This window comes from Motacilla alba, chromosome 20 (assembly GCF_015832195.1).
Source record: "Motacilla alba alba isolate MOTALB_02 chromosome 20, Motacilla_alba_V1.0_pri, whole genome shotgun sequence".
NCBI classification, from domain to species: domain Eukaryota; kingdom Metazoa; phylum Chordata; class Aves; order Passeriformes; family Motacillidae; genus Motacilla; species Motacilla alba.
In genome coordinates this window covers 318882-345848 of record NC_052035.1, presented here as the reverse complement: position 1 = coordinate 345848, position 26967 = coordinate 318882, and the positions used below count along the sequence as shown (strand labels likewise).

The window sequence follows — 26967 nt, the reverse complement described above, 5'->3', positions numbered from 1 at the left end:
AATTTGTGAACTGTTGTGTTAAAATTCTTGTGTCCTGGCTTAACATGGATATTTTCCATGTAAACAGGTATGGAAATAGGGGATGTTTAGGCTGGACTGGTGGATTATTGATGGCTTTCTTGGGAGTCGACGTTACTAAAGCAGTGTGAATCCCTGTTTGCTTCAGGGCGAGATGTGTGACAGAGGTGACATCAAGCTCTTACAACCCTTCAACGAAAATGAGTGAAGATCTCTGGAATGGCATCGGTTACAGGAAATCGATAGTGGCTGGCTGCTAGTGTAGCCACGGGGCTTAGGCAGAGATATAGCCTTGATACTAATCAGAGGGGCTCGCAAACACCTCAGACTTCCTCTTAAATTTTATAGAAATAACATTTAGTCACTTGAGTGCTGAATTCTACAGGATAACTTGCTCTCTAAACCATGTATGGAAGTATCTACAATTTAATACACACTTTTAAATGATGTAAGTCTTGTATTTTGTAATTGTATGGCTTAAATTTAAACAGCAAAGTGGTTAAACATGCCTACCTAAATTTTCTAAAGCTTTCCACATTAAACTGTAAACAAGTAATTTAGTATTAAAATTTTTGTTTTTTATTTTCTTATTCCTATTCCCATTACCCTTTGACCACTTGAAATATTTCCGCTTCGTCCTCACGATGTTCTTCTATCAACCCTGCTTAGGATGAGAACAAATTGAGCAGTGCCAACGGCCATGAAGAACGCAGCAAGAAGTAAGTATTTCTCAGTTATCTACATTTGTGTAGAGGCTGCTGGTTTTTGTGGGCTTGTAAATCCATGTCAGTGGTGTTTAGGAAATAATTTGAAAAAGCTTGGATTTTGCACTTGCAGCAATTTGGAAGTTTTATTTTGTTTACAAATGTAGTTAATACCCTTTGCAACTGATGTAATCAAAATTGCGGAAACATTGACCTAACATCAGATAAAAATACAAACTTAGTATGTTCAGCATATTTAAATTACTTTTGTTACTTTAACTATGCAATGGATTTTGCATTTTAAAAATTATTTGTTGTAGAATTGTGCTTTGGAGCAATGGAAAGCAGTTAAAGACGCCAGCGCTTTCTTGAAAAGGTTTATGGTGTTGAATCACCTTGCTCTATTCTCTGTGTCCCTGCCCTTTGAAAATGTCTAAATTTGTAATACAAGTTTTTTAAAAAACGAGTACAAGCCCACCTTGCTCAGCAAGCATAATTCCAGGGTGTGAACACCTGCTGATACCCAAAAGGTGTGTGGTCTGTAAAATAAATTCCTTACCTTACAAGCATCATTTGGTGAAGAGGTAATTGATGTAAAGAGAAAAATTACAAAGTTGATAGTTGACAAAACAGTAAAAAGCTAGCTGCGTATTACAGAAATGCACTAAAGTCAGCATGTGTGCTGTTGTCACCTTCTGAAATCATACAGATTACGTGCTTTTACTTGTGTTCTAAATGATACAGTGAAAATAATTTTCATGCTAACTACTGAGACCTCTAAAACCCTATCAAAAGCAGCTGCTGTCAATCTGTTTAAGCCTTAGAAGTTAATTTTGATATAGTTCTTGTTCCCCATAATCTTTAGATAACTACTTTTTTAGTGATGTGTGACAGTGTACTCTGTTGCTGAAGACCAAGGTGTATGTAGGGTTTGCAAGATTTCTTGCTTTGCTTTAAAACAATCAAATTGTGTCCAAATGGTATTTTATATCTACTTCAGTTGGGCAAATACTGAGGTAAGATTCACAATGTCAGGAAAATCCAGAGCAAACATCAACAACCTAAAAATAAATAACAATGTGCAACTTTCAGTAATTGTCAAATCATACTTAAATGTCCATTTTATTAATTGGAAGAATTAAGGATCTGCATTTTTACTAGATGTCTGTACTGTAGGTCCAGCTCAATTATGATTTGAAGGCAGAGCATGGATCTGGACTGCTGGGAGTCCTTGCCTGCAAAGCAGGTTCCCTCTGTTGACTAGGGAATAGCTGCTGTCATTGGTGAAGAGTGGCTGCAGTTACTAGTTACTGGAACGGGTTAGTATAGTGAGCTTCAGAGAGCGTTTTTCAGAACTGTTTTAATAGTGAGTGTTTTTGGGTTTTATCTTGGGGAAATGTTGGTAAATGTTGGATCCTAGAGGAGAGGGACAGTATGCGTGCCTAACCATCACAAACTGCATTACAGCATGAAGTGCGTTTAAGTGATTCTGATGACACCATGCAGAAATAGAGAACTATCAGAAATTGTGAAGGTTCTGAGTATGAGGTTTTGATGCAGCAGCTTCTCTGTCCGTACAAAAATATTAAAGTAATAGTAATAAACTTACTAAAAGTAATAGTAACTAACTTAGAGACTTTGGCAGATAAGAAAAAATAGAAATAGTGTTTAAAACATAATTACAAAATGTTGTCTTCAGAGATAAATACTAAGATACTTCGAATGGGCCTTCCTAGGTAGAGATTGGAGAGCAAAAGCTATTAATTCAGTTCCGTTAGATGTGGCAGGTGAGGGATGTTTTTACTTCAGAAATTGAAACTAACTAGAAGTCTTAGTTTATACATGGCCATAGAAAGCCACAGGGTTGAACTTTTTGCAATCCACATGCCCTTTTAAAAGAATTTTTATGAGTATGAGTGACCACATTGAGAAAAGATAATATCAACAATCAGAAGGCCCAAAAGGAGGAAAGGGAAAAATTGAGTGACAAAGGATGTTTCAAAGTTCGAAAGTTTAGCAGTAAAGTTTATTATTTTGCTGTCTTAGTAATGGCTTGAGCATCTGTTTAATGTGTGTCTTATATATACTTAGATACATTTTAGAAACTAGGAGACTAAGCTTTAGTGGTCTGAGGCTGAGATGGAGCAAAAAAATTTATGAACGATCCAAATGCAGTAATGGAACAGTTGCTTACTGCACATATTTTTCAGATATGAGGTATAACTGACGTACAAGTTTTAGAAGATTCAATTTTTTAAGTAAATTGGTAAAGTTACAAAAATCTGCAATTTGCCCCAAACCTCTAACAGCCATAGTCTTAAAAAAGCAAGTGGTTTATGAGTGGGAGTAGCAAGTAGGAAGCAAAACTCTTAAGCAGCATGTTAAAGACAATTGGCAGGGAGTATTAAGAGGAAACAACCTTCCTTTCCCCCAGACTTGCCTCTTTCTTTCTGTTTTCGTTGTGTTTTGTTTTACTTTGCTATATAATTTATTCTTAAAATCATGCAGTATGTTTGAACACCAGATGAAGTACTGCAACGCTGTGTACTAGGTTTAACATAGGAAATGGGTTTTTAGACTTTTTACTCTTCTGAAAGCATTCTCTAGCGATTAAAAAATTTAAAAGAAAAATATGCTGTTGCAGACTTCATGTGGCTCATGAAAGGAGATTGCTGACGCACTTAGCTACCCATTTAACAATAAAAAGTACAAATACCAACAGGTACAAACTTTTCCCATCAGTGTCTGTAACATCAGAGGGTCTGTGGAACGTGCTGTAAATAGCACTGAATTGTGTGTGTAACTGAAGTTGCACTTTTCTTTGTCAGGAGAAAAAAGAGCAAGAGCCGAAGTCGAAGCCATGACAGAAAGAGGAGCAGAAGTAAGGAACGCAAACGGAGCAGAGATCGGGAACGGAAAAAGAGCAGAAGCCGGGAAAGAAAACGGAGCAGAAGCAAAGAACGCAGACGCAGCCGGTCTAGGAGTAGAGATCGAAGATTCAGAGGCCGCTATAGAAGTCCCTAGTAGGTTATTTGTTCAGAGTTGCATGTGTGCTGCTTCATTGTTACAATGTGGAAGGTTAAAGTTTCACTCTCTGCTTTCTAAATTGGTCAATAATTATAATTGAAAAGAAAGTGAGAGGTGAAGTTTGACGAATGTCAGTAAATACAGAGTGAAAAAGAGGATAGTAATATTCCTCTTCTAGTTTTCATTCTTAACCAAGACAGAGATGGGAAAGCAAATGAAAGAATGTGTACAGCTGAGTGGAAAACTAAGTTTATCATAAAATCAATATAACAACCAAATTCTCTGCATGTCCTAACTATTTAAAGTATATGAACTTGATGGCTTAACTGCCAAAAAATTAATAGTAGTCTGGTAATTTGGTTACAGGCTTGTACCCCTTTTTTTTTTTTTTTGTTGGTGTTACTAAAGATTTTTACTGTCTTGCTGTTCTTGAACATTAACTCCATAAATGGATATTCACACAAGCATATTCCATGTTTATGCATCCAAACTGGGAGCGTCTTGTCTTAGTAATGCCCATATGTTGCAAATTTGCCCTGCTTGTTTCTCAGACTTGTTTGGAGGCTGACAAGAATTCTTTTGTTCCTCTCAGATATTTAGCTTGATAGAACTTCAGCAGTAGGTGGTTCCAGGCATTTGTAAATCAATTCTCAAAAGATGTTTTTTCATCCGTATTGTTTCTGATGGTTTGTACTATGGCTCTCCCCTGTGCTTCCCATTGCCTCTTTCTGCAGAACTCAGTGAGAACTGGGCTGTATGCTTGACTGTCATTGATTACCTGAGGCTGCTGTTTGTCTCTGCTGTTCTCTGGGTCTCATCCCAATTGTTGCCAAATCTTGGAATGCAAGATCATGTTAAAAAAAAGCATTTGAAAAGGATGTATTTTTTTAATCATGACATATAATGCCATCTGTGATAGAGAAGTCTCTCAAGATGTTTGAGCAGACAGTGTTTACCTTCTGATAAATAGTAGGCTTGTTCAATTTTATGAACGTGAATGTTTTTCTTTGGGCTTTTTGTACTTTTGGACTACGAGCAAAAACTTCCTGCTGTCTCAGGATCTCACTCTGTGCTAAGTCATATGGATGTTGGCATTTTTGTAATGAAAACCTGCTGCAGTTCTTGGGTCCTCTCAGGTGCAGTGGCATCCTGTGCATCATCAGTCCTGTGTATGTGGGGATCATAATATATTAGCCCTGCTTTTCCTTTGTCTTGAGTATTAGAGCCTCTGTACACTGCTCTGGACTTCAGCTGTGAAGATTTCAGCAGTCTGGAGTTTTCCTACAACTCTATTGCACGTGTAAGATTTCAGTAGCTGGTTAGGTTATGCCAGTGCCACTGTTGTGGCTCAAGGTACAGAGGACCTTGATCAAAAACTTCAGCCTTCTGTATATGGAGCCTGCTGGCATCTTTCCTTCCAGTGCAGTGTTGTGTGGAGAGGATGTCCTTTGTTTTGTCTTGTAGTTGGGAGTTACTGCGTTCTTCCAACTGTGTTGGAGGTTGGAGGGTTTTGTTCTTTGTTTTTCTCGTTCTCACTGGGTGAGAAGGTTTTTCACCTGGAGAAATTTGGGAGTTCCAGTGTTTTGGTCGTCCAAAATAATTTCTGCAAGGAGAGGTTGAAAGTATTGATGTTATTACAATAACCCATGCCTGTTTTAATGCACTGAGATATGTTACGCCTGAAAGGTAAGTAGTTGCAAGGGGTCTTTTTTGCTGTCCTGACACAATCCCGTAGTTGTCTGGGTGATTGCTTTGGTGTTAAGATACAGTGAACAAGAAACCAGGATAATGTACTCTGAGAGTACACAGTTGTGCTATTCATTTGATAGTTTGTTCACTGCTTCAGTTGCCAAATCATTGCTTTCACTTAACCAAGTAGAATTCTAGCGTGTTTAGATGGTTTTGTGGAAAACTGGTATAGGGCAAGCACATGTGTCCCAGAAGCTTTGGTGTTGACTGATGGCAATCAGCAAGCAGTTGCTGTCATTCAGTTGTAGATGGTTTACGGTCTTGTTAAAATGATAAACATGCTAATGTGATTCCAGAATTCTAGTTTTGGCTGTAAACGTGTGTAAAAGAAGGGATTGTGAAGCATTCCTGTTCAAGGCTCTTAAAATGTGGGGACCCAATTTTAAATCTGTATAACAGATGCTGAATTTCAGGGAGATGAAAACTGTGGCGATAAAGCCTCCTGCATCACCAGCCACCTTTGGATCTACCAATACTGAGATTTCATTTGGAGAAGTTGTCTCTGTATCAGTGGCATAAGTTCGGTGTTTCAAAAGTGACTGCCAGAGTACTCTTTCTGGCTGGAGAATTTATTTCTGGAATCTCTCCTTGTGGGGATGTTCCAGTAGTTTTGGGTTGGAGTTATTGCTGACAGATTGTAGCTGACTGCAGTATCTAGATCAAATTGCTTAATGGCTTCTATTTTATCTCACTTTTTACTCCTCCTCCTCTTTGTTATCTTTCTCATGAGCTTTATAAAGGCTCATTTTCAAGCTGATTTTCTGTAAACTGAGATGGTTTTGCTGCTGGGAGCAATTAGGAAGTATCTCAGCAGTAGTGAGAAAAAAGTTTAGTATAGGTAATTCTGAAGGAAAAGGAGAGGAGAATGCTACCGGGAACCTGAAAACTTTGAGTTTCTCACTTTAAGTTTGAAATGTGGTTAAATGTAGTTAAATGATTTAATTTTAAATTAGTTTAAAATTAGGTGACTGTCTTGCATTGCTTAGTGTTAACAGTTTTTTTTTCTCATGTTATTTTCACATATGTTGTGCCTTAAGTGTTGCATTGCTGTATCATTAGGTTTCTTAGGAGAAAGAACTTGACTAAGTAGTCTTGCTTAGACATCTGCTGGGCAAATCCCAGCTGCTGCTAACATAAAAGTAGAAGTCACTTCCACCATCCTGTTTCTATTCTGAAATCACAAATTTAGACAAAGCTGTTAGGAAAACAGATTTATTACAATGATGACTGAAAGTTCCTTGTGATTCTCTTGGACTTTGTTAGCCAAAGTTTGCCTTGTCTGACATTTTTTTTTGTTGGAATCTTGAATATGAATGAGTAGGTAGAAGCTGATAATTTGCTGGCTGTCTTCTGACTGGACCATTGTTGGGCCCTGTGGCATCTCTTAGGTTTTGTGGAAGCGTGTGCTTTGGCTGCAGACAGGACTTTGGCTTACAAAGAAGGTGACTCCCAGACATAGGGATTAATGGCTTGTGACGTGGTGTTTCCGTACAGGTTAGCAGGAACTGGGCAACAATTGTAGAGACTGTAGAAGCAATGAAGAAACTTTACTTGAGATCTACAGCTTTACAAGCAAGTCTCCTTAGAAAAACATAGGGAGAATACTGTTGAAAAGGGTATACTGTTGATTTTGAGAAGGTAATTTGGGCTCTCACCTTGCCCTAGGCAGTTTTCTGCTTGGTCTGTTCCAGTGGTCTGGGGTTTCTTAATGTTGGTCTCATGGAGTTCTGTAAATAAAATAGTACTAGTCGAGAAGGAAAATGGAGATTTCTGGAGTTGTGGTGGGTTGTGGGTTTTTCCTGCCCTTTTTTCCTCTTCCTTCCACCCCCACTTTGTGCATGCATTTGAAAACTGTTACTTCTCAGTTGTTTGTGCTTTGCTTTTATTATTCATTAGATTTAGATGAATACTTAGAATATGTCTTTCACCTTTTCCTTGAAAATTCATGGTCTTAACTATTTATTATTGTTTAGTTGGTCTGCATGTTAGTGTTCTGGAGTCACTGTAATTGGTTTATCTGGCTGCATTTGAATTAAAATGGAGAGCACCATGTTTTACCTCTGATATGAAGGTGCAAGGTAGTCCCATGTCTTATAAGAAGGTAGCCTCTGAAATTAGTACAAGTATTTCCAGATGCAGCTTTTGGCAGTTGTTTCATAGTTACTGAAGAACCTGAATGGACACTTCCAGCAATAATTTGTCTGGACTTGAGCGGGAAAGGGAGTAATTTCTCCTAGGCAAAAAAAAAATCTGGTTTTGATCAATTGTGATCTCATCTCAACATGTGCCTGTGTGTTATGTCTTATTTTCTCTCAGTAAGTAGTTATCATCTCTTCCTAAGTAGTTTCTAAATGGCCTTTTTTCTTTATTTTTTTTCCCCAGTGTTGTACAGGGCCATATTTCCCTTGCTTTAACCTGGCCAGCACGGTTTTGGATCTTGGCCCACTACTTCCACCTGTGTCATGACATGCTTAAAAATTGGGCATCCTCTTCCTTGTGTTGGATGCTGAGTTTAACTATAAGCATTACTGCTCCACTGAGGAGCAAGAAGACATTTTTCAGACAAATGGTGTGGCCAAATGGATTTAGTGAAAGACTACTTAATGTTTTCAGCCTGCCATGTCTTACAGGGTGTTTTACATCAACTTGTAGCAACAGCAGAAAGAATCAGTTCTGTACAAATGGAAAGCCAAAGCCCAGTGCACAGTGTTCAGTCTGTACAGAGTGCCTCTGCGCTTGGTGGAGATACAGGAAGAATGTTAACAGGTGTTGTGCTTTGCCATTTGAACAGCTCTCTACCAGGAGATCAAATTCAGGGAGAGCACGATAGGACGAATCTTACTGCTCATGTCACAGTCTGTTCCTGGGTGCCCCATTAACTAGCAAGAGGACTGTCCTTAACATGGAAACAAAGGGCAGATTATAGTTTGTTCTAAAAGACTCTGTGATGCCTGGAGAATTATATTAGATTCAGTCAAGAGATTGGATTCCTTTTGTGGTTATGTGTCTGTATACAGCTGACTGCTGGGTTCACTGCTTCTGTGGTTTGATGGCCCTTAGGAATTTTAAGGAAGCTTCATTTACATATTTGCAGCCCTTCAGTGGTTAGAGCTAAGACACCATTAGTGAACGTGTCCCTTGCAGGTGTCTGCATGAAGGCACTTTGGTTTGCTCTTGCACCTTAAATTTCTTGGAACTTTTGGTTCTAAAATGTTACACTCGAGCAAGTAAGTAATCTTGCCAGTACCACTTGGCATACAGCTCTGAAGCTGAGTTCCAGGCGATCAATGTTATGCTTTCCAGTCGTCAGTATGTAGAACTTGCATGTGGACAAAAAAACGGGTGAAAATGGTTATAACAGTTACTGTAGCTCAGAATAGTTTGCGTATACAAATGTGCCATGGCTGACTGTCTCATGAAGAGTCCTGCATATCTGGGATTTTGTGATGTAGGTGAAAGTGGGAGGGGATTGTATTCTGTGCCTTATGAAGTGCTGCATGTATTGATAACCAACTGATTATCTGATGCATGCTGTGGGTGCTGCTAATGGAAGTGCTGACAAGTTCAGAGGCAAGGCTGGGTGGGCACTTGGAGAGTAATGTGAGTACAGACAGGAAATTTTGAATTCAAGTACTCAGGTGTCTTGTCTTTTCTTCTGCCATAGTTCTGGTCCAAAATTCAACAGTGCCATCAGAGGGAAGATTGGTCTGCCTCACAGCATCAAATTAAGGTTTTTGACTTTTCTCTGTTTTTCATTGCATCATTAATAGGTTTTGTTTAGAACCAAGAGTGGTGTATTGGAAGGTTTTCTTGTAATCTTGTTATCTTTCTTTTTAGCAGACGTCGCTCCAGAAGCAAAAGTCCTTTCCGAAAAGACAAAAGCCCTGTTAGGTATGACTTTTTATGTGTGTTTGGGTTTGTTTGTTTTTGTCCAGTTGGAGTTGGAAAAGTGATGGTGAAGTAATGTATGACTACTTGCTCTCCAGCTTACACTCATAAGTGATGCTGGGATTCATTCAGAAAGCTAGAGAGAAAAGAGCATTGGTAGTATGTTGCTTTCTCCCCATGTCATAAAAGGTTGTAAATTATGTCGGTTTGCAAAACAAGTCTTGATTTGTTTGTTTTTTGTGTTTCTGTATTTTCAATCTTTTCCCCATTTATGGTGATTTAAATTAACTTTTCTGCTGAATTGTACTTAATAATCCAGAGTGTGGAATGGGAAAGTACAAATGCTTCTTTTTCCTGTCCAGTATTAGTGTTATTTGTTGAGAGGCTATATGCCTCTGCAATCCAGGAGCTGCTTATCCATTCTTAGTCTTCTCATTTAAGGGAATAGGATTTAGATAGCTGCTAATGAGATTATTCTCTTACATTAATGCAGTCAAATTTCACCAATCTCATTTTGTTTTTCAATGACTGGCAAACTCTTACTGAGATAATTATATTTAAATTTTTGTGTTTTCTAAGTGATTAATATCTATGTGGTTAATTTAATAAAAATGCATACTACATGGATGGAAGCTCGATCCAGGATACACCATGCTACTTCTTATGTAACTGGTACTTGAGTACAAGTCAGATTTGTTTAGATTTGAAGCTTTAACATGTTAACAGTGATGCATCTAATTTAAGCTAATAGTTCAGTATTGAAATAAAATATTGTAGTTCTTAATGTGTCAAGGATCAAAGTAATTCACTCTTCATACTTCTTTATGGGTGAACAAGCTGAAACTATGGAATGAGGACTGCAAGTTCTATTTACATGGATGTCAGTCTTGTTTTATGCGGTGGCTGTAGTGACTCCAAAGGGACTGGTTAAATGCAAGATGTGAGTTGAAAAAGCCTCGCCCACACTACTTGTCTGAGAATTTGGATAGCTGGTCTGTGCTAGTTTGCCCTGTTTGCTTTTGTGTTCTTATCCTTCCATCTTTTTGATAAAAAAAGACATGTAAGCTCCATAGTGGTACCTGGTACCAGTTCTGGACAGTAGCAAAATGGTACCTCAGTTTATGCTTTTGCACAAAAAATAGAATTTTCCAGTCATATTTGGTGCCCACAGGTGAAATAGGATATTCAGTCATGTTATAACTTACCATGTTAATATTTGGTATTCCCTTCAGTTCTTTACTCTGCCTTTTTTTTTTTTTAATACAGCAGGCATTTTTTTTCCTATCAGACTGTGAAGTACAGATTGTTTAGTATATCATGTGTGGTCCAGAGATTAGTTATCTTAATTCAGTTGATTTTTTAGCTGAACTTTACTCTTTCCAGAGAACCTATTGATAATCTTACCCCTGAAGAGAGGGATGCTCGAACAGTGTTCTGCATGCAGTTGGCTGCAAGAATTCGACCAAGAGACCTGGAAGAATTTTTCTCTACAGTAGGGAAGGTAAGTGATAGGGAAGTTAAAATAATTTTGTATTTTCCTGCAAGCTGTCCTAGTACAACTTCGTACAGGTTTGGTATTTTTTCGGAATTGTAGGCATGTGGCTTTCTGGAGCTTCATGTACCTGTGCAAAGAGGAATTACTGATGAACTAATTATTAAAAGCTTTGGAAACAAAAATGTAGTTTCTCAGTAGTTGCATGTTCATGTGATGTGAGGCAAAACATGTTGATGCAATTCTGACTCAACTTCATTTTTCATATTTTCTTTTTTCAGCTAGGTCTGTCAGTTATAGTGTCATTTGAAAATTCATGTAACATTATAAGTTGAAAGAACTTCATTTATTCTGTCAGTTGTAAGGTTCTGGTGTAAAGCCTTAGAGTGCTGCAAGTTCTGTCACATACAAAACAAAACAGCTTTAGTGCTAGCTTGCCTCTGGGATACAAAAGGTGTATGCTGCTGTGGAATTAAAGCTGTTGGCTTGGCAAATAATTCTCAGTATTAATATGTGTCTGAGAAATAGGCTGCATTAGGTTTTTTCCTCTTTCTCTGAAAGTATTTCCATCTCTGTTGTTGCCTTTCAGGTTCGTGATGTGCGAATGATTTCAGATAGAAATTCCAGACGTTCAAAGGGGATTGCTTATGTTGAATTTGTTGATGTTAGTTCAGTGCCTCTGGCAATAGGACTGACTGGACAGAGGGTCCTGGGTGTACCTATCATAGTACAGGCATCACAGGTAAGGAATTGTAAAACTCATTTTTGTTCACGCAGAGTTATGCTTCTTGTATTTTGATAAGAAAGTTAATGTTTGAAAATTTGGCTACCACTGAATGTTTGGAAAACCTTAACAAGGATGATTATTTAAGCTAGTGACAATGGACTTTTGTTTCCCATAGATAACAGGCAAATTAAAGTGATTCAAAGTTGTGTAAAGGTATTAGGACAATGCAGATCTTAATCAAGTAACAGTAGAGAAATTGTTGATAGTGTTAGAGAAGTGAAGGCTATATTATCTATGCTTTCCAGATAATTTCCTAGGTAGAAGTCAGAATTCTGCATGAAGTTTTTCAATTCGAAGGTTTTTGAGATCTCTTGTCTCTGTACTTGGGTTTTGTAGCTCTTAAGTTCAAGTCTGATAAATGGCTGCAAATCATGCAACAGCTTCTATGTTTGGTGACTCTTCTAGTTTAGGTCTGATAAGTATTTACTTTTTATGTTAGGGGTTTTTTGTTGATTTCTTATCAAAGGTGAATTTTTTTCTCCTTAGGCAGAGAAAAACAGAGCAGCAGCAATGGCAAATAATCTGCAGAAGGGCAGTGCTGGACCTATGAGGCTCTATGTGGGATCATTGCACTTCAATATAACTGAAGATATGCTTCGAGGAATCTTCGAGCCATTTGGCAGGGTAAACTTTAATTTGGCATGTTGTGTTAGAGTAGTTTATTTGAAAAACTTAGCTTAGTTGTAGAGCCCTAGCAGCTTCTGGAAATAATTCTGCTTCATACTCACGAGACACTTGTGGCTTTCTTGCACTGCTGTGCCCATGCATCCACAGGCCTTAGGTATGTGGGTAGTGTTGGAGAGCAGTTGAGAACGTAGGTTTATGGTGTTTTCCAGTGAATTTGAATAGCAGGTCTTAGAAAATTCAGAATTCAATGAATATCTGAGACTAAGGAGCAGGGGAAAAAAACCCTTGAAACCAGACAAATTATCCATGTTGTAGCCTGCTCTGGCAACTTCTATCTTTCCCTTTCAGGATTGTGAATGGGAGCCCCATTTCACGGGTTAAAGCACAAAAATCAGAACTGGGGCTGAGGTCTCTGATCAGTCATCTGTTTCTGATGATTTTTTGCTGCAGCTTTAGCTGATGTTAAGACCATAAACTAGCAGTGTGTCCTATACAGCTCTAAGTTGGGCCCATTCTCACTCCTGAACATGGAGCAGCAGGGTGCAGCATGGTAGTAAATTTATGTAGAGAGAATTACGGAAGTGAGCAGATAAAACCTGAAGTTTGCTTCAGGAAGGAAGGTAATGGAGTTACAATACATTAGTCCTACTGTGCTGCGTACTAGTGTATATATCATTTACATAGAGGAAAGGTTAGATATTCAATATGCTTCTTAACAGGTAAAAAGAAGTCTGTTAATGTTTGAGGTTTTTGCCTGCTGTGTTTGGGTATAAACTCTGCTTCATATACTTATAGTATATGCTTTTCACGTGCCTTATTCAGACTCAGTATGCCTGTCCCTTTAAATCTGTTGCAAAAAACCCTGGAAAATTGCTACAATTGATAAAATTTTCATGTGCATGGCTGCTCTTCCGGTGGTTTGGGAGTTTTTTCTTCCATCAAGGTCTGACAGTAGGATTAAGGGAGTTTAGAAGGGTTATTTGGAGACCTGTGAAGATCTTTGCTTCTTCCGTATACTCCAGTCCTTCTCAATGCTACTTTATGGCTAACGGATTACTCAGCGATGTGTTTTAAATTCAGTAACTGTAAACTTCTAGGGGTTCCCATGTACCAGTAGTTATTAGAATACGCAGCTTTTTCTTTAAGACCTTCATCAGTCAGGCATACTGCTTTTCTTAGTTTGTAAAACAGAGTTTCTCAGCATATGAAGTGCCACAATCAGTGTGTTTCAGTTACAAGCTGATCATGTCTGCGTGCTTATTTTGCTAGAATTCTGCATCAAGCCTCTACCCGTAGATGAGCTCAAAACCCTTATGTTTACCTCCTTCTCTTACTATCCAAGTACCTATTTAGCTGTCAGTTTACTAATTTTGAAATGAGGAAAGAATGAGAAACTAATTTTAAAAAAGTAATGGTTTCACATTCATGTACGTGTATTTGACAGGGCTGTTTTCATGTTGTGTTCCGGTGTCTTGGAGTTTGTTCCAAATGTCTGTTAATAAATAGCTTTATTCTTATCTTTAGATTGAAAGTATTCAGCTCATGATGGACAGTGAAACTGGACGCTCAAAAGGATATGGATTCATTACGGTATGACTAGAATTGCCAGGTTTCTGAGATGATTTCTGAGCGTAACCTTCCCATGTAGGAGTATATCTCTATATGTGAACCTTCCTGTGTATATCTGTGTGGTTATATAGTAGCAATATGAACATAATAAACTAAGCATAATCTAAATGTGTTACATATGCATAGGAGGTACTAAATTGCTACTCAATAACTATATATATCATTTCAGAAGTGTCATGTTGCAGGATGCAGCGCTGGCTTTTTTCTTTGTTTCTGATGGTTGTCTGGGTATTGAGACTGAGCAGTGAATATGTTTAGGTGGGAATAGTTTCCTCTGTAGTCAGTGCCTGCAAAAGCAAATGCTATCTTCTGCAGGCAAAGACACTAGTAAAGACTGGTGTTTTTCATAGCTGAAAATAATTTAATTTGAGCTTTTTAGGGGAAATAATAGGGGCTGAAACTTTCAATTAAAAACTTCTTTCCTCTTTACCCTCAGGTACACAGTTTTGTGAACTTGAGTTTCTTAACTGACCTGAATTTGTCATGAGGAAAAAAGTCTCGGCTGGGACCTCTGGCATGTGGACACTAATGAAACCAAACTTACTATATAGTTCATATTTGATGGTTTTAACACTAATAAAATGCTTGTGTGTTTATCTTGATGTTTTGCAGCATAAAACAGAATATCTGTTGGGAATAACTTGTAAATACCATGGCAGTTGTAAGGTTGCAAAGGAATTGAGTGCCACTCTTGAAAGAGAGCCACAGCCATGACTTCTGTTGATTGCAGTATCTAGATGCTATAACTTCTACAATATATTTAAATATATAGTACCTAACTATGAGAAAGTAAATACCAAAATATGTCTGTGTTTGGTTTAAATGAAAAATTCTGAGCACATGTACATTAGCTTGTTGCTATTATAAAGAGTTTCGCCTATTTGCGTAATTGTGGACATTACATATAGTAGAAGCATTGCTGAATCCTGTAGTCAAGTATTACTGAATTTGTGTTTTTCCAAACCACAGTTCTCAGACTCTGAGTGTGCCAAAAAGGCCCTGGAACAACTCAATGGATTTGAGCTGGCTGGGAGGCCAATGAAAGTTGGACATGTAACTGAGCGTACTGATGCTTCCAGTGCTAGCTCATTTTTGGACAGTGATGAGTTGGAACGGACTGGAATTGATTTGGGAACAACTGGTCGCCTTCAGTTGATGGCAAGACTTGCAGAAGGTGTGTGCAATGTTGGATAACAAGTGTGTGAAGAAGTTTGCAGAATTTGAATTAAAACACTGCACAGAACCGTTCAGATAAATGAATGAAACATTTAAATGCATGGTATTTTTATCTTTTGACAACAGGAATATTTCTGGTGCTTCTGTTACTGCATCCCTAACTGAATGAAAGGGCTTGCTCCAAGGTCTCTCTGTGTTCTGTTCCAGGTACTGGTTTGCAGATTCCTCCAGCTGCACAGCAGGCTCTGCAGATGAGCGGATCTTTGGCCTTTGGAGCTGTGACAGGTAAGATATGATGATCTGTATATCTTTCTAAAAATTACTTTATGAATTTGAGGCAGAAGGTACTTAACTATGTTTTTTGGTCTCTTAAAATGAAAATGCATTTTGGTCTTTTAAAATGAGGTATTGCAGCATGTTTTACAAACTGTAAAACACTGCAAAATCATAAGCAAATAACTTATGACAGTATATCACAATTTGGATGGGTGTGATTCACTTTGCATATTTTTCCAAATTTGCTGGTTTTCACCCTAAACCTTCCTCTCTTCACTACTCTCTGTGCTAGTGGGGATTTGTATGTTCTACTGCAGTGTATGTGTTGACTGTTAAAAATGACAGGCTCAGAATTGGAAGGGGATTGACCCCTGTAGTAAAACCAGAGCTGTATGAGGGGCAGGAAGGTTATTAGGACTTTATGGGGGACACATCATAAAGATGGCAGCAGCGTTTTTACAGCATATGTCCTCGTGAGGAAAGACATTTTATTTCAGGGAATGTGTGTGTTGCTTGGACAGCTATAGCTGTCTGTGTGTTCTGCAGGTGGGTGTGCTGGAATGAGGTTGAGGGATGTGATTGCTGCTGCTTAGTTCATAGCTGGTCTGAAAAACAAAGTATTCATGGGGTCTTCAGAACTAGAGTAGGGAGTAACCTTCCTGAAGGATTTTTTTTTTTTTTTTGCTACTTTTGATTAATACTATGAACAAGGGATATGAAACTCATAACAGTGGAAAGGACCTGAATGTCACAAATAACCAGATGCTGGAATGTGTGGGAAGTGTCAGGAAAGTAGCAAAGAAAAGGTGGCAAATTGTTGTTTGCCTTCCAGCAGAGCTTGTCATGGAAATGATTCAGACTTAATAAGATAGGTCTGAAACATGTTGCTGAAGGTCAGATGCAGTCTTAAGAAGAGCATACATATGAAGCTGTAGACAGTTGCTAAAAGAATATAATAGAGTTGTTCTAGACATGTGCCCTTGGAAGGAAAAGGAGCTGGCCAGTGACAGAAAAATGTTGGTTGCCTGTTTGAGAAGGATGAAAAACATGCAGTAGTGAGGAAAAAGTGTGTCTAGTCCAGAAAGAGAAGGAAAGCTAACCACCGCTGAAGTTAGATCAACATTTATGCAGGTTATAAACTGGTGTGGCAGTCTCATGTAGAAACATGTCAGCAATTAGAAATGAGAATAGTGTTTTAAAAAAGCACCAGTCCTTTCCCCCCCCTGCATTTGAAACAAATGATCAAAACAAAAAGAGGTCAAAAAAACAAAAAGGTCAAAAAAAATCCAAGCTCACTAAATCAAGAACATGGCCAAAAATGTCTGACTCAGCTGAATGGTTCAGGTAGTATAGAATCAGCATGAGAAAACATAGCTGTGGAGAAATAAATGATGATGCTGAATACAGGTGTTAAAAGAAGATGCATGTCTAGCAGCTGTGGAAATAAAGGTGGTAGGGGTAGCATTGTTCATTCCACTTGTCTTGTACAAAAGGAATAATGCAGACATGTGCAATTTAAGTAACTTTGGGAAAAGATAAAGCTTTTTGCTGCCGTAGAGTCATGAGCTATCCCCAAAGTGAGATTTGGTTATGGATTAAAGATCTCTTTACTCTTGTTAGAGAAAATTACTACCAGGAATTATGTCATTGTGGGAGACTTTAACTTCCCCGATACAGATTGGAGAAGAATTGCTAGTAATAATGGTGGGGCCCAGATATTCCTGGATGTGATATCCGACAAATTTCTTCATCAAACACTCACTGACTCATGAAGAGGGGATGCTATTTTAAACTCAATTTGGTAAGTAATGAAGATATTATGGATGAGAATAGAAATGACCATTGACTTGAGGGATCGTGAGTTGCTCACATTTAAATGGAAGGATACACAAACAAGTCTAACTGATGGTTGAAGAAACTAAGGCAATTAAGTCATCTGGTCTGAGCAACTTGGGTGTTTGAATAGGCAGGATGTGAAAAGTTTCTTCTGTTTCACATTGCTAATGCTGTGTTGGATCTGTATTCTACAGAAAGAAGAAGAAGAAGTTCTATTAGTGTGGGCTCCACACTTAACCTGGGTGATCAGCTACCTCAAAAGAAATAAGGAATGACCACACAGCCTATGAAGAATAGGAAAAATGACTGATAATAAAACAGTATTTTTAGTTTGGGAAACAGATAAAAAGATAATTGTCTGCCAACAGTCAGATTGAGTTAGACATTGTTAAAGTCATGAAAGCAATAGATGAAGGTTTATCAACTCTTGAAGACAAAAAAACAAAAAAGGAAGTGGGACTCAGGTGAATGAAAAACTACTTCCAAGATGCTTCTGTGTATTTAGTTGCCTCATCTTGTAGTGGGAATACTGGTCATAAGGTTTAGAATTTGAGGAAGGTAAGCTAGGAGTATGTAGTTCAAAAATAAAAAAGGAAAATTATTCCGAATGTAGAAAGAAAGCTGTAAGTAAGAGGCTAATGTAAACAGTTCAGAGGAGTAAAAGTCCCACAAAATGAGTGATGGAATACATGTATGAAACATGAGATCTCATTGCTGGTGTTGTCAATTTTAAGTCCATGATATGGTATATAGCTGAAACATGTGACTCTAAATTATACTTAAAGTACACTTGAAGGAAGAGCAATGTGGTCTGGCCAGATTCTGGTCCCGTTACTGAGTAGGCTTTGCTCCTTCAGAATTCATACTAAAGAAGGGTAAACTGGAGAATACTATGAAAGTATAGCATACTGTCAGAAACTGTATTTAAAGACCAACAGTCGTTGACTAAATTGCCTTTCCATGGCAGAGGAGGAGCAGCTTCTTGCTGATCTTTAGACTCCTGTCATTTGGAAGTTGAGTAATAAACTAAACTGGAGAAGTGAGTAATATAGGAGGTACAAGGTGTGTCAGGAAGCTGGCTCAGAAAAGGAAGGATTTTTTTGCAGGTGAAAGCTGGGACAGTTGAAGGCTAATGGTAAAGCCAAAGTTCAGATGTTTGGCTAGTCTTGTGTAATATTTACATGAATGAAAATGGTCAGCAGTAGAAATGAGGTGAATAAATGTGTAGATGCTGTCAACAAGAAATTCTTGGGGTGTTGTATATTGTTCACGCCTTCAGGGTTAAATCAAATTCCACTCACATAGTCTGGGAGCTTAGCAATGGAAGAATGGCCAGGGAGGAGAAAATATCTAAATGCTTCAGTGTATCAGTGCCAGAACGTGTCATGGCAGCATGATACATAGTTAAAATATTAGCTGTGTTCCTAGAGGCAAGTAGGCCTGAGCATCTGAGGTGTAATATATACATCTGCAAACACTTCTGATAATCCATGTTCAAGAGGGAGTCAAACTGAAGTAGGGGAAGTAAAGAATTAGTTCTAGGGGATGGCTGAGAATTTGGCCATCCAGCAGGAAAAAGAATTTGAAGCGCAACAGTTGTCACTGTGTACTCCCTGTTCTCTTTCTGAACATAGGAAATTTACAATAATCAGCCTATAGAACATTCTTGTAATGTTTTGTGGGACAAAGCTATCTGTTTATGGAAAAAATTGATGTGGTGTGCTGCAAAAGAGGAAGAGATAGCTATTATCATCCTGGACCTCTATTTGGTCTCTGTTCTAAGTAATGACTCAAGACCCTGGGCAATGTTTGGCAGGCTTTGGCCTTTTTAAAGCCATTTGGATTTCAAAATAAACGTTTTATTTTAAGACACAAAATTCTTTGATAGATATGTCTTTATTTTTGCTTTCTCTGTACACTAAGCATGTACTCCCATTGTGTTAAACTTGCTGCTCTTACAGGTGTTATATAAGAACATACTGGAAAAGTTACTTTGATCTGAATTGGTCAGATGTATTAATTTTAGTTTCTGCATACTATTTAAAACTATGTGTAGGGAAACATGAATTGACAGTATAGAGTGACAATTAATTTCTTAATTCTGAGTGATTTTAGAAGTGAGCGGACAGGACCGTTCTTCAGTCATGAGCAACAGGAGAATCCATTTAATTGATAAAAGATCTGGTGACCAGTAGGTTATGTTTCAAAAGTGGTAAATAATTTACCTGTGAAACTGTTGCACAAGATAGTGGTGGCTGGCTTTGCCCTGTTTAGAACAGATCTTACTTTGCTATGGACAGAACTTGCATTGATGATATGTGCAGGTTTACCATGTTAGGTGCAGGAATTCTGGAGCATTTGGCTGTAGAGCCCCAGGCTGACCCACATAGACAAGTTCTGCTGGACATAATGGATTGGAATTGCAGCAGGAAAAGTGTCTGTCCTCATGTAAATTGGGAGCTCGGATATTTGCTGACTTCTTCAAAACGCGTTTGTTTTCAAAAGAGTTTGCGTAGTAATTAACTAGGTAATTAGTTACAGATTTGGCCAAGACCATGCAGTTTCTGCAGAGAATACAGGCTAAGGCAGCCTTTGCTATTGTGATATTTCTCATTCTATGGAGGTGAGGACTTTGTGGGTTCAGATCTGGATGGAAAATGTGTCAAATATCACCAGCTCTTTTTACAACTTGGCCTTCAGAGCTTACTCCTTCCAGCCCTTGCTTTTCAGTATGGTTCTTGGTATGTGTTCTTTGCAAAACACGTGGAAAGGCACATGAGGAAAATCTAGAGAACAACATTTATTTCTGTTGATTCTTCAGTGTCGTGGAGGAGGTTTTATTAGAAAGGGGAAAAGTATGTTGATACCTGGTGCCTTCAGGTATTTCCAGGTAAGCTTGGAAGCTGACTTGGTACTCATTGCTTTGCTACTCTCTAAATGAGTGAATTAAGGTGATTGTTTGCTTCAGTTTTCTCACACCTAGTGTCTGTTAAATGGAACTGTGATTGAAGGGGCTTATACTTAGAGTTCTTGAATCTGAAGTTTTCTGTTAGTTCAAAGATGTCATGTACTTGGAAATGGCTAGAAAGTCTGCATTTGTTTGTTCCTATCACTTCGGACTGGGACAAGTGTATGTTGTTTAACAACTAAATAATGTTTTCTAGGCAAATTAATCATGTTTCTGACCACTGGAAAATGTTTTGAATTTGAAAAATACCGAAGTTACTTGTATCATTATGCCATCTATATGAAAGCATAGCAGACAAAATATTGCCTTATTCTACTTGAAATGAAATTTGATAACTGCTTTAAGAATGTCAGATTGGGATAGCTGTGTGCTTAACTTTAGAAAAGATGTTGGTGTTGGCATTCACTTCTAATGCGTGTCAGAACTGCTGTAATTATTTTCTCATGGAGTAAAACATGTCTTGTGAAGACCTCAATCACAGCAAAAGCTAGTTGGGAGTGATACATTGAATTAAAAGTACATGGTCATGTCTGTCCTTTTAAGGTATTGTTTCTCTTTAAAATGCTTTGTTGTCACAGAATCTGTCAAGTACAGAACATTCTAGTAGAGAAGCTGAAATTAGTGAAACTACTCACAACTAGAGAGGAACAGTGATACTGGAATAAGCTCTTAACCGCAGAAATACTAGCTGAACAACCTGGCTGGCAGGTGATGATACAGTGATGCTAGCAAGCATACTAATTAACTTCTCTGTATTTTTCTTTAGATTTACAAACGAGACTGTCCCAGCAGAATGAAGGTAAACTAGCATTTGATATGACTTGTAGTTAGTAGATTTTATTTCAGGTGTCTGTAGGGGAAATTCTTCTGGTATAGGGTTTGCCCATACCTGAGAAATTGTGTTCTCTTAGTTGTCTGGTTGTCTGTGGGGAGTCATGCTGTGATTGATTTTCTGACTGAAAATTCTTGATAGTATTTTGTCCAGTGTTGGTAGCATTCCCTAGCCATACGCTAGTCCAAGAAAATGCGTGGACTGGTATTTGTGTTGGGTAGTACTGTTCTCTCTGCCTTAGACGGGTTATTTGAGAATCAGAAGTTTGGCTTTGCTGTCTTTGAGTTGCTCCCTATCTGACTGCACAACCCTTACTGTCTGAAGTATATGGGGAAGGGGGCTGTTATTGCAGCTCCATTGACAGAAGCCTGAAGCCTATGGAAGGGCAGCCTGTGGGACAGTGTTTAATGCAATGTACTGGCATGATAAGCAACAATAAATGACAAGTAATAATTTCACAGTTACAGGGAAAGAGCAATTTCAGGTGTCAAATGTTTCCTTCAATCTGCGTTTTCAAGGGATGAAAGTGCAGGTACACTTCTGAAGCATAATTCAACATGCTTAAAACAGGTTTTAAGAATTCCCCAAAGTTGTCTGTCCTTTGCTGTCCAGTCAGCTGGGGTGGTGCTGTCCTGAGCTGCTGCTGGGCTTCTATGAGGAGCAAAACATTAAAGGTGCTGCTGACATACAACTCAGGCAGACATTTTGGATGCAAATGAAAATGCATGCATTTTAATGTTCAAATGGAAAATCTGCCAAAATCAATGTACACTACTATATTTTCACTTTTCAGGTTCAACTGTGATTCATAGTGTGCAGGTTTTTATATTAATCAGTTTTAAATATATCTGTCATCAGTAGTGTCTGGTTCTGAGTTTTGCTTTCCTGCCTTCAATTTCTGTTTAGTCAGAGCTGTTTCTATTATGCTGAGTAACTTAGAGCCATGCATAGTGGGTTCTTAGATATGCTAATTTTTTTTTTTTTTTTTTTTTTTTTTTTTTTTTTTTTTTTTTTTTTCTCCATTACAACAGTTCTGGCTGCAGCTGCTTCTGTACAACCACTTGCAACACAGTGCTTCCAGCTTTCCAACATGTTTAATCCTCAAACGTAAGTGATGTATCATTGTCTGTTTGGGATTTGTCAGTGACTTTAACGTGTAAGAAAGAAATCAGAATGTTGCGGGAGTGTGTTTAATGGGTTTTGGGGGTGGATTTTGTGTGAATGATATCTGTCCTGTTTTTCCTTCCCCTGTACAGTGAAGAAGAAGCTGGCTGGGACACAGAAATTAAAGATGATGTGATTGAGGAATGTAACAAACATGGAGGAGTTATCCACATCTATGTTGATAAAAACTCAGCTCAGGTATGCCTGCTTCCAGGGGGGACACACTGAGCAGATGTTAGGAGCTCTGTTGCTCTTATGTCTAGGGGGAGCATTACAAATATGGGGCTTTTCCTAAACTGTACCTAAATTTCTTAGTTTGTGCAGAATGTAGGTGGTTCCCTCCTATTGTGAATCATTGTGTGTAATTTGGATGAGCAGCTTTCTGGTGCTGCTCTTGCAGGTTTACCCAGCTGAAGTTGCTGTAGAAGAGCAGCCACCAGTTCAGGCATTTGGCATTTCCCTTAAGCTGTGCCTTTCCCCCAAGTCAGAGACTTCAGTTTCCTCTTCTAGAGCACAGGCTGCAGCAGAAAAGGGCCCTTGCTCCAATAGAATTGCAGTGTAAGGTAAATGTGTGCCTCATCCCAGGCTTAGAAACAGTAGTGGTCACTCATGACATTAAAGCCTTGCAGTGGGCAGTCTGAGGGCCTGGAGTTAGGACAGGGAAGAGAAAGACTGCTGCTGCTGACTGAATTCCAGATTAATGCCTGCATCTTAAACTGGTGAATATATTTTTCTTTTGACTTCATCTTGTTTACATAAACCCCCGACTGGTTACCTCTTCTCTGTATTTCAGCTCTTAAGACTGTATAAACTCTGGAAGGTCTGTAAATAGAATAACTTTCTTGAACCCTTTTTTAAAAGAATTCACAGCCCAAACAAAAGTTCAGTTTTCAGATGGTTTCACAGTTGGATTAATTTCTGTCTATCAGACCCTAAAAGTGTAATCTTGTGTTCCATGCTAAGGTATAAGGCTGAAACCTGTGTTCCTGTTGGTGTGCTTGTTGGTGTTCTGCCCTGGTGATCCACTTAGCACTCAACCATTCCTGTCTTGAGCAGCTGCCCGAATATCACCCAAGACCCTTTCTTGTGGGTTACAGAGAGGTTAGATAGAAGCTGCAGTCTAGTACATAAAACAATGTGCTGCCTTACCTAGCATCTTGTAATCTTCAAGATCACATCTGTGTTCTTAGACCATTGGACTGATGAGAGGGAGAAACCTTCCCCATAATGTGTTTGTTATTTAAAGAAAACAAAGTATTCTTTGACAGAAAAAAAAACCAAAATAGCCAACAACCCATAACACTTCCCACCTCCAAAAAACCGTCCCAACAACAAAACGCAAAAAAAAATAACCGCACAACCCCCCAGAAAACCACCACCCCCAAAACTACACCAGCCCTCAAGATACTTTGCATAGGTTCTAAGCCCGTGGAGCTGCAAAATTCTGTTTCACATTAGCAGGTGGATTTAAAAGTAGAAACTGCAACATACTAAGTAATGAATTCATGTTTCATAAAAAATGAAATCTGTTTTGTCATAGTAGCACAGCAGTGACACAGATATAGAATACTCGCTGATACAGTTTCCATTGTACTATTCTGTTTTTCACTCTTAGATTCTGGGCACCTTCGGGGCTCTGTCCCAGACTTCCATGCTGAGGGCTGTCAGGGGTTGACTTATGAGGGTGTGATTTGTTGTGGATTAAACAGTTGCAGTCCCAGCTGAGTGCATGGCTCATGTACCACATCTGTCTGTTCTGCTGGGTGTTAAGGAAAACCACAGCTTTGTGTTCCTGCACCTCATTTGGGCATTTAAGCAGTTGAGGTGCCTTTGCAGGGGGAGGCTGAGAGCAGAGCTCTGTATGTTAATTGATTCCTTAGTGCCTTAAAAACCAGCCCCTAAGCTTAGGTTTGCCCCATGAGAAAGGAATGAGTTAAATTGCATGGGAAGAGTTAATACCGGCTGACTAAAGCTGCTAAGGAAAGGCTGGAGTCTATTTTTTAATGTACTATTTCCCTGAAAAATCTGTTTCAGCTAGAATTACCTTCTTGGGTATTACTGATGGTGTGTTTTTTAGCAGGCAGCCAGAAAAATACCACACGTTACTGTGGGCATCTCAGTGTCTTGGAGTTGTTGGGTGTGGCTGTTGTGGTTCTCTGGATTAGGGAGGCACAGTGCTTGATCGGCAGATGGCAAACTCCAGGTGTCTCTGGTGAAGTTCAAAGATCAGTCTGTCATGCACCTTGGGAACCATCTCAGGCTCTTCCTGCCCTGTGAGGATGGGATTTTCCCTTTGCCTCAGTTCTTGTTCAAGTAATGACAGACATGCTGATGTTTATAGAGGAGAATTTTTATGGTATCTGTCTCCCTTGAAGTGTTGCTTCCCATCTGGGGGAATGGGGAGTGCTTGGTTGTTGTGGAATATAGGCTGTGAGCTTGCATGTTAAATGAAGCATATGTGGTTGAGGTTAGTGGCTCATAGACCTTGGCAGCTGGGCTGCCTTGGGGGCAACCAGACCCCTTGTGCTGTTCTCTTTCATGTGGTGTTAATGATTATAGGAGCCTTTGGATCCTTTCTCTAAAAGGCTCTCAGGAGCAGATCAGCCATCCATGGCTCAGTGATTGCTGGTCAAATGCATGTTTGGGCTATCTTGCAAAATCCTATTTAGAAAAATTGAAGGCTGCAGTAACTGCCACAGTGGAGTAGTACTACTGTTCCCTTCTCTTGTGCTCATTCTGTGTTGTGGATTAATGCCAGTGGGTGCCTGGTGGAGTGGGTGTGGTTCTGTCACTGCCAGGTCCAGGAGTGGCTGAGGAACAGCATTGGGGAAGTGTCTCTGACTCCTCATGGGCCACTCTATTCTGTCTTGCAGGGCAATGTGTATGTGAAATGTCCCTCCATTGCTGCTGCCATTGCGGCTGTCAATGCTTTGCATGGGAGGTGGTTTGCAGGTGAGTGTTCCATGTACACGCCTACATTTAGTCATCCATTACAGAAATGACCAAACACTGATGTTTACTTTTTTCCTTCTTGTGATTAGGTAAAATGATTACAGCAGCGTATGTACCTCTTCCAACATACCACAGCCTTTTCCCAGACTCTATGACTGCAACCCAACTACTGGTTCCTGTTCGACGATGAAGATTAATTTAGTCAGTTTTGTACATAGGTATTTTTTGGAGGAAGATTGAGTTATCTTTTATTTAGATAAAACTAAAGGAAAGGATTTAATGTCATTTTGTGTACACTTCCTGCTATCTTTAAAAATAAAATGAAGTAAGCAGAAATGCAGTGTGTTCATTGTCCCTAACTAGCATTTCCACTGTATACAAAGCTGTTGACTTCTTGTTCTGCATTGTAATTCTTGTACATTGACAAAGGTGATCCGTAGGAACTGAGAAGTAGCTCATAGATAACAAGTACTCTGTAAAAGGCAGATGGGACATAATGACATTTTTAATGTTTCATAAGCCTTTCTTTTAATGCAGCAAAGACATTTTACATTTCACTAAATGTGGGTGATCTGCTCAAAGGTTGTATTCAGAGAGAGACTGGATGAAGGGACATATTTAGTGTTCTTGTATAAATGGAAAATCCAAAAAGCTACTGAATGCTGACTGCAGACAGCTACTCAGCTTGCTTTGTGCTGAATAATTGGTAAGAATAGGAGGATTGAAGGGTTTTATTTCTTGATGGTAACTTTTGATTATTGTATCTGTAAAAGTTTCTTTGTAAATACTGTGAGGTGTGTCTAAGTTTCCAAACAAAACATCTCTGCATTTCCAGATGAGTTTCCACATGTGCAGTGTGGCAGAGCTGGAGGATTTCAGCCAAGTCTGAAAATGGGTAGGAAATACAGAAAAGTGTTTTGTTCTGGTTGCATATAATCTTTGCTCTTTTAAGCTCTGTGAGCTCTGAAATATATTTTTGGGTTACTTCAGTGTGTTTGACAAGACAGCTTGATATTTCTATCAAAGACTTTCATATTGCAACAATCTTTGTAAGAACCACTCAAATAAAACTCTCTTAAAAAGGCCTTCATGAAGTTTTATTTCTCTGCTCTCCCAATGTGACTTCAGGCAGGGTGTGCTTAGGCCTGGAGGTGAGTGATAGTTGCTGTGCAGCGCCCAGTGTCTGGGATACGACCACACAGTACGCAGGTACGCCATGGGATATCATGTGCTCAGAGAGTACATGCAGCAGCTGTTCCCAGCCCTCTGTGCAGTGTGGTCATGGTCGCTGAGGATCTGGGAAGAACTCAGGCATGCTTAAAATTCAGTCCAGAGACAAACCCCTCCTGCCCACCTCTACTCCCATCCTTCACAAATGGTTCAGTGTCCTGGGGCAGGAGAAGTCAATCATGTTTGCTTTCACTCTGGTTTCTAGAGGGAACCTGCCCCTGTGCTTTGATCTTTTTACCCCTGTGCCATCTCCCTGGCCTTTTTAACCACTAAGAAAAGACCAAGGTGGAGGGAGTAGGGAGAACAGAACAGTCCTTGAGAGTGGATGACGGTGGGGCAGGCAGCAGTGCTGCTGGTGTTCTGTAGTGGTGTGGGGAGGATCTGCTCTGCAGCCTCTGGGGCTGTAGCTGTCCTTGAGCTGCAGTCTGGCAAGGGCTTGTCCTTAATCAAAGTACTTGGAGCAAGCAAAAGGTGAAGGTGGAGAGGGGCTGGGAAAACAGCAGGATCCTGGGAATAGTAACAGGGCTGAAGAAGTAGAGCTGGCTCTGTAGGTGTGCTTTATCTGAGAATAGGCTTTAACTGGTGAATTTGTGTTTCTGCCTTAAAAACTGG

General features: G+C 39.2%; 1 protein-coding gene across 15 annotated transcripts in view; it reads left to right on the top strand.

Annotated features, from left to right (window-relative positions):
* RBM39 (RNA binding motif protein 39) overlaps positions 1-26210 on the top strand; it is a 30875-nt gene extending 4665 nt beyond the window's left edge. For 2 of the 15 annotated variants that reach the window (XM_038158518.1, XM_038158519.1), the window contains 15 exons: positions 688-741; positions 3554-3745; positions 9163-9228; positions 9336-9389; positions 10770-10887; positions 11468-11620; positions 12152-12289; positions 13817-13882; positions 14891-15095; positions 15305-15382; positions 20944-20976; positions 22041-22116; positions 22266-22371; positions 25047-25125; positions 25215-26210. In XM_038158518.1, the coding sequence (XP_038014446.1) occupies positions 719-741; positions 3554-3745; positions 9163-9228; positions 9336-9389; positions 10770-10887; positions 11468-11620; positions 12152-12289; positions 13817-13882; positions 14891-15095; positions 15305-15382; positions 20944-20976; positions 22041-22116; positions 22266-22371; positions 25047-25125; positions 25215-25315 (1488 nt within the window). In that variant the 5' untranslated portion in view covers positions 688-718 and the 3' untranslated portion in view covers positions 25316-26210. Of the gene's footprint in view, positions 1-67; positions 467-687; positions 742-3550; positions 3746-9162; positions 9229-9335; positions 9390-10223; positions 10327-10769; positions 10888-11467; positions 11621-12151; positions 12290-13816; positions 13883-14890; positions 15096-15304; positions 15383-16993; positions 19446-20943; positions 20977-22040; positions 22117-22265; positions 22372-25046; positions 25126-25214 lie in introns of those variants that run through there. The other 13 variants (XM_038158513.1, XM_038158526.1, XM_038158521.1 and 10 more) reach the window with 12 other exon arrangements.
* The last annotated feature ends 757 nt before the right edge of the window (positions 26211-26967 follow it).